The 7,500-nt window shown below is 43.5% G+C and overlaps 2 protein-coding genes across 3 annotated transcripts in view; one reads left to right on the forward strand and one right to left on the reverse strand.

Annotated features, from left to right (window-relative positions):
* Positions 1-2,349, forward strand: part of ppt1 (palmitoyl-protein thioesterase 1 (ceroid-lipofuscinosis, neuronal 1, infantile)) — a 6,340-nt gene extending 3,991 nt beyond the window's left edge. For both annotated transcript variants that reach the window (XM_080515977.1, XM_080515978.1), the window contains 4 exons: positions 1-37; positions 858-956; positions 1,047-1,118; positions 2,136-2,349. The exon at positions 1-37 is cut by the window's left edge and continues 54 nt beyond it. In XM_080515977.1, coding sequence (XP_080372103.1) covers positions 1-37; positions 858-956; positions 1,047-1,118; positions 2,136-2,258 — 331 coding nt within the window. In that variant the 3' untranslated portion in view covers positions 2,259-2,349. The remainder of the gene's footprint in view (positions 38-857; positions 957-1,046; positions 1,119-2,135) is intronic.
* Positions 2,350-2,353: 4 nt separating this feature from the next.
* The window catches only part of cap1 (CAP, adenylate cyclase-associated protein 1 (yeast)), a 14,923-nt gene continuing 9,776 nt past the window's right edge, over positions 2,354-7,500 (reverse strand). The window contains 8 exon segments of the mRNA XM_080515973.1: positions 2,354-3,136; positions 3,235-3,378; positions 3,598-3,680; positions 5,428-5,551; positions 5,729-5,904; positions 6,408-6,544; positions 6,546-6,598; positions 6,684-6,789. Of these exon segments, the coding sequence (XP_080372099.1) occupies positions 3,053-3,136; positions 3,235-3,378; positions 3,598-3,680; positions 5,428-5,551; positions 5,729-5,904; positions 6,408-6,544; positions 6,546-6,598; positions 6,684-6,789 (907 nt within the window). The 3' untranslated portion in view covers positions 2,354-3,052.

Below are 7,500 nucleotides of genomic sequence, written 5' to 3' on the forward strand. Positions count from 1 at the left end.
GCACAGCCTCTTCCTGGCCGACGTCAACCAGGAGCGGGTCGGTGGCTGCTGTTGCTAAAAGTTGAACTAAAACAAATAACGACGAGTTTTCAAAGTCGAAGCTGCAGAAATAATGACTTTTGCTGCATTTTTCCCACATTAACTCTTGTTAAAATGTCATTTTTCCTCTTAATTTCACCATAACTTTCACTCTATTGGCTCAAATGACTGAGGAAGTTTACTTTTACATGCAATTTAAAAAATTCAATTTTAAAAATTTTTCACTCGGTCAATAATACACTGTCAGCAAAAAAATAAACTCCCCTCGGTGGCGTTGGTGGCTGTTTTCATCACTAACTTTGACCCCTGCAAAAATATACCAGATAAATATTTCTTTAAAAAAATTTTCTTTGCATAAATCTGTTACTCAACTTCAGTCCTGATCAAAACTACCTAATATATATATTTTTTAAATTTCAAAATGAACCCTTTAAAAGGCCATTTAGAAGATAAAAGCACTGTTATGGGAAAAATACACACAAAATGACTCATTTTCAATATAAAATGTGATCCGACAAATATCACACTGTGCAATTATTCAATTTTAATCTCTCCCATTTCTCATCCTGCTCTTTTATTTATCGTTCATATGCACCTTATTTTAAATGTTTGACTGTTTTTTTTTTTATGCCTTTTTTACCGGTTGCTAAGCAACAACATCCGTTGCCAGTTTCCTCACTATGTGACGTACTGCAATGACAATAAAGAAAGTCTAAGGATTGTTTTTACATGTTATTATACATGTGGAAACGGGATTATACGTGAATGTTTATATTCATGCAAACGTAAATAGAAACGTTTGTTTGTGTGTCGTGGAGGCGGTGAACGAGACGTACAAGACGAACCTGCAGCGGCTGCAGAAGTTGGTCCTGGTGAAGTTCCTGCGGGACTCGGTGGTCGACCCGGTGGACAGCGAGGTAACGCCACTTCCTGTTCGCCGCCGACGAGTCGTTTTCGGTTTTTTTTTCCCCCCGAAGCAACAAACCGCAGTTTGATTCTCCTCGCAGTGGTTCGGCTTCCTGAAGAGCGGCCAGGCCAAAGAGACGGAGACGCTGCAGGAGAGCGTGCTGTACAAGGAGGTGTGCACACACACACACACACACACACACACACACTAAATATTGTGTGTAACGACGAATCTGACGATTCAGTTAAAACGTAAACATATTTTTTAACTCCAGTTTAAAAATATTAAATTATCTAGTTTTATTTTTTTATTTATTTTTTTTTTTTTTCACCATTAATTATTTTTATTATTTGTTTGTATTTTTCAACTATTTAAATAGTTTTTAGATTAAACTTTGTCATTACAAATGCAACGAAATGCAGTTTATCCTCTAACCAGAAGTGTAATATTGCAAGTATCAGATATTATACACAGATAAATATATATGCATAGCAGTGTATTTCTTTTTTACCAAGAGTATTTGTAATCAAGCACAACTTAAGGAAGTTTATTAGTAATTGGTTAGTTTTTACTTCTAAAATTAATTATCCCATTTTTTTAATTATTCAAAATTCTTTACTTGTGAAATTAAATCATCCCAATATATATTTTTTAATTTTAAATATTTTGTTTACTTCTCAAATTATCCTATTTTTTTTAAATATTCTAAATATTCATATTTTTTACTTCTAAAATCAAATTATCCCCATTTTAATTATTCTAAATTCTTTTACTTCTGAAATTAAATTATCCCAATGTTTTTTTTTTTATTGGTTTAAATTTTTTTTTTTTTTACTTCTCAAATTATCCAAATTTTTTGGATTATTCTAAATAGTTATTAAAATTGTTTACTTCTCAAATTAAATTCTTCTAAATTATTTACTTGTGAAATAAAATTATCCCAATTTTTTACAATTATTTTTAACTTCTGAAATGTAACTTTACTCAGGTACATTTCACAATGTAATCAACCACCTTTAATGAGTAGCTGAGTACTTCCACACTGTGAAATGTAATCAATCATTTAGAGAATTCCTTTCATGTCCTGTACTTTGATCTTCACGTGTTGGGGATTACACTGGATCCAGTGAATTACCGAGTACCTGTAGTTACTCTGTGGGGTTTAGTTACTCTGCCGGTGTCGCTGCAGGACCGCCTGGGCCTCGCCGCCATGGACGCCGCCGGGAAGCTGCTGTTCCTCGCCGCTGACGGAGACCATCTGCAGTTCAGCAGGGAGTGGTTCACCTCCACCCTGCTGCCGCTGCTCCGCTGAGCCAGCAGGGGGCGCCCCACTACATTCCACTCCAACAGTTAATTCACCATTGCAGAATAAATCTATGTTCCACTGAATAAAGACACGACAGAACGTCTATTGCAACCGTTTAATGATTCTCCAGTTCTGATGAGCTTCGGAGCCGAAAACCAAAGAAAAGGTAGAAGAAGTGAGACGATATAAAAGAAGAGAGCGAGGAGGGCGAGCGGGGCGCCCCCCTGTGGAATGTCTGGATCCGGGGGGCGGGGGGGGAGGAATGTGGCGTTAAGACGCTGAAGCGATGGTGTCGTTACACCGGTGTCCACTAGGGGCGCTACGCTAGCTGACGTCAGTGGAGGTGATGGCCGCCGCCGCCGCCATTTTGTTTTTTTGTTTTTTTAGATCAAGTGCTTCGACGGTGATTTTGCATAAAGACGAGAAACGGCCGGGAAGACTCGTCGTCGCTATGGCGACCGGAATTTATCTCCTCGGGAAATTTACAAAAAAAATACGTGACGAGTGCGTCTGTTGGCAAAAACGAGGTTTTCCGTGATTTGACCGAATTGGAGCGCCGCGCCGCTCGAGGCTGATTGGCTGAAGGGTTTCTGCTCCAGATAAAAGAGAAGCAGGCCTCCCATTGGCTGACGGAGCGGGCGGGCGGGCGGACGCTCTGATTGGCTGAGGGAGGATCTGAGCTGTAGGGGGAGGGGGGAGGGGGGAGGGGGAGGAGTCTGGTCGGCGGGGGGAGGAAACCAAAAAAAAAAGAGGGAAAAGATGGGGGTGGAGGAGGTGAGGAGGAGGCGACGGGTGGGGGTTCATCCGGCGATCTCCGTTGCCGTGGTAACCAGCTTACTGCCGTCCCAGACGGTCTTGAACTGCTCAGGAACCGGGATCTCCGTCTAGGGGGGGGAGGGGGGGGACACACGGGGTTTGACTTCCTGTTTGAACGGAGTGATTGACGGAGGAAGAGGAGGAGGAGGAAGAGGAAGAGACTCACAAACTCTCCGTCTTTCTTCGGCACCAGGACGTTCATCTCCGAACTCTTGGCGCTGATGATCTCGCAGCTCAGCGAGTCGCTGCTCAGGTAAACATGGCAGCCGTCCGTCTTGTTGATGGACATGGTCGGGACCTTGCCCATCACCTGGGGGGGCGAGCGAGGGGGGGGGGGGGGGGGAGAGAGAGAGAGATGTCAAACCATTTCAGTTGAGGCTCAGGTAACGGTGCAGTACCACCGACGGCCATGTGGGGGCAGCGTCTCCACAGACCAGAACCAACATTGAGCAGCTTTTCTTTTTCCCACCAATTAAAGAATAATAATAATAATAATAATAATAATAAACGGCGTCTCCGCCTGACGCACCTGGATTTTGACGTCCCGGCAGTTGATGATGTCCACGATGCCGACGACGTCCTCGAACACCAGGCCCATCTTCTTACAGTTGTCTGTCCAGAGAGAAAGACGTGGACACTTCACTAACCCAGACGTTTCTACTCCACGTCTATCACAACCTTTGTATTAATATGAACTCGTGTCTCGCTAACCGCTACGGAACCATTAGACTAAAACCAGCTGTGATATGGAAACATGATCAGAGGTTTAATATCAGTTTGTCTAAAAACAGCGTCCAAAATATATATATAAAATCACTTCAGTGTGAAAAACAAGACGAGACGAAGAATAAAAACAAGTTATGCGTTTTTCATGATGGAATTACACTCGAGAAAAAGATGTTTGAAATAAAAATTAACAGTAAAATGAGAATTTAATTAAAAACGATCAGAAGGTTTGTTTTATTGATCAGACTGGAATCTTTCCAGGTTTTTTCCAGGAGGTTTTTTCTCGTTCATTCAGCCCCGGATGTGGCTGGTTGCGCTGCAGTAACACCTGGCGGCCACGTGGGGGCAGCAGAGCTCCAGCAGGCAGACTGGCAGGAGGTTTTAACTCAAACCTTCTCAACTAAACCTGATCTGTAGTTTTAGAGTTTTCCTGGATGAACACTGAGGATCTGCAGTTCTGGACTTTCAGGCAGAACTGAAGCCTTATAATATTTTAACTCTCTATATTTATATATATAAAACTAACTTATTTTAACTATAGCTGGTTAAAATCTCTCTTTTTGTTCTTCGTTTGTTTTGGAAAAAAGAAAAATCAATGAAGACAAAAGTGAGAATCTTTTTTTAACTCTATAATTCAGACTGTTTGACAGCCAGTAATAAAGTAATAGACTCGGTAATAAAGTAATAGACTTGCTAATAGACTCGGTAATAGAGTAATAGACTCGGTAATAAAAGGCTCAATAATAGAGTAATAGACTGGGTAATAGACTCGGTAACAGAGTAATAGACTTGCTAATAGACTCGGTAACAGAGTAATAGACTCGCTAATAGACTCGGTAATAGAGTAATAGACTCGGTAATAAAAGGCTCAATAATAGAGTAATAGACTGGGTAATAGACTCGGTAATAGAGTAATAGACTGGGTAATAGACTCGGTAATAGAGTAATAGACTGGGTAATAGACTCGGTAATAGAGTAATAGACAGGGTAATAAAAGGCTCAATAATAGAGTAATAGACTGGGTAATAGACTCGGTAACAGAGTAATAGACTGGGTAATAGACTCGGTAATAGAGTAATAGACTCGGTAATAAAAGGCTCAATAATAGAGTAATAGACTGGGTAATAGACTCGGTAATAGAGTAATAGACTGGGTAATAGACTCGGTAATAGAGTAATAGACTCCGTAATAAAAGGCTCAATAATAGAGTAATAGACTGGGTAATAGACTCGGTAATAGAGTAATAGACTCGGTAATAGACTCGGTAATAGTGTAATAGACTCAGTAATAAAAGGCTCAATAATAGAGTAATAGACTGGGTAATAGAGTAATAGACTCGGTAATAGAGTAATAGACTCGGTAATAGACTCGGTAATAAAAGGCTCAATAATAGAGTAATAGACTGGGTAATAGACTCGGTAATAAAAGGCTCAATAATAGAGTAATAGACTGGGTAATAGAGTAATAGACTCAGTAATAGAGTAATAGACTCGGTAACAGAGTAATAGACTCGGTAACAGAGTAATAGACTCGGTAACAGAGTAATAGACTCGGTACCAGAGTAATAGAGTTGGTAACAGACTCGGTAAAGACAGGGTAAAGACTGGGTAACCCAGTACAGGTGGAGGCTCACCCAGGGTGATGGAGTTGATCTTGCCCTTCACCTGCAGCGTGCTCCGGTTGCACTTGTAGACGTAGACGACCTGCTTGAGCTCCGTGTCGCTGATCAGCAGGTCCTGAACTCCGTCATGGTTCTCCTGCAGGACGACAAGGTGGAGGACAGGGTGGAGGACAAGGTGGAGGACAGGGTGGAGGACAGGGTGGAGGACGGAGACCAAACACTACTTGGTGGATTACAGTAAATGTACTCAGTAATCAGAGTAGCAGAGTCCACCGTGGGGGACAGAGTGTCTCCGGCTCCTCTCTGGACTCACCACTTTCCACTTCTTGCCGTCCAGCTCCAGCACCGGGGGCAGCGAGGCCTTGGGGGGGGGGGCCACCGCTGGACGGGGGGACGAGAAGGGCTGAGGACCGGACCGGACCGGACCTCCTCCTGTCCTCAAGGTCGGGTTCTTATGGGTCTTCTGGGTGTCACTGACATGCTTCAGTCCTGAGAGACAGAGAGACAGAGACAGAGAGAGACAGAGAGAGAGAGACAGACAGAGCGAGAGAGAGAGACAGAGACAGAGAGACAGACAGACAGACAGAGAGAGAGAGAGACAGACAGAGAGACAGACAGACAGAGACAGACAGAGAGAGAGACAGAGACAGAGAGAGACAGAGAGAGAGAGAGACAGAGAGAGAGAGAGAGACAGACAGACAGAGAGAGACAGAGAGAGACAGACAGAGAGACAGACAGACAGAGACAGACAGAGAGAGAGACAGAGACAGAGAGAGACAGAGAGAGAGAGAGACAGAGAGAGACAGAGAGAGAGAGAGAGACAGACAGACAGAGAGAGACAGAGAGAGAGAGAGAGAGACAGACAGAGAGACAGACAGAGACAGACAGAGAGAGACAGACAGAGACAGAGACAGACAGAGAGACAGAGAGAGAGATGTTACACAAACGTCCACAAAGCGTCCAGATGTCTCAGAGGACGTCTCCAGACCGACCCTTGGTGATGTCGGCTCCCTTGTTGATGGAGGCGAACAAAGCGTTTCGCTCGTCGTCGCCGCCGGAGGAGGAGGAGCTGCTGGCGTCCATGCAGGGGGGAGGGGGGGGCCCGGGGGGGGGAGGGGGGGGGACATCCACCTGCCGGAGGGGCAGGAGGTGCAGGAGCGGCGGAGGCCGAGGCCACGGGGCCCTGAGGACAGACAGACAGAGAGAGAGGGTCAGACACTGACCCCTGGCGGCCACCGGCGGTACTGCGCGGCTAGCGGCGGCCTCACAGCTTTGCTCCAGACCAGGCCGGTGGTGTGGTGGGCCTTGATGTAGGTCTGCAGCTCCGTCCACACGCCCAGGTAGGCCTTCACCCAGTCCACGTGGGTCTTGTCCCTGGAGGAGACACACAGAGACGCCATTTCACCTCCGGGGATCTGGCGCCCCCGACAGGAAGCACCGGCTCCATACGCACCGCTCACGCAAATAAATGTACGGTAAAAAAAATTATTATTGAGGCGATTTAATTTAGAAGAATATAAAAAAATAAAATAAAAAAAATCAACATTCCCACTAAACTGTGGACCAGATGTGAGAATTCTCTACAGACGATAATGTCTTTTTGAATAATGTTTTTATACATCTTATATTATACGTCTTATAATTCGTCTGGTTCTACGATAATCCTGAGACGTTCCTCCTCCTATTTGTCTCTGGACCGACCGTCTTTCCTGATTTGTTCAAAGTTTGTTTGAGTTTCTGGGTTTTTTGTTCCTTATTTTGTGGAAATAAAAAAACAAACAAAAACAAACAATGAGTAGAAGTTCATGTTTGTAAGAAAGTAAACGTGTCTGAACGTGAGCAGGGTTCAGTTCTTCTCATAAATAACCAACAGGAAAAAATAGCCATTTAGCTAATTCTGAAATATTTTTGCAGAAATGTTAAAATGCACTGTCCGGACCGGTAATAAAATAAATGTAAAAAAGTTAAATTAAATAAAAAATAATAATTTAAAATGTCCAGAGAAACAGCAGCTCCTGAATAAAATCTGTAAAAACGTTTTTAACCAGAAGAACCAATGGAGCCTCATTTCAACTATTTAACCTT

Source organism: Blennius ocellaris, assembly GCF_963422515.1.
Source record: "Blennius ocellaris genome assembly, chromosome: 20".
In the NCBI taxonomy this organism is placed as follows: Eukaryota; Metazoa; Chordata; class Actinopteri; order Blenniiformes; family Blenniidae; genus Blennius; species Blennius ocellaris.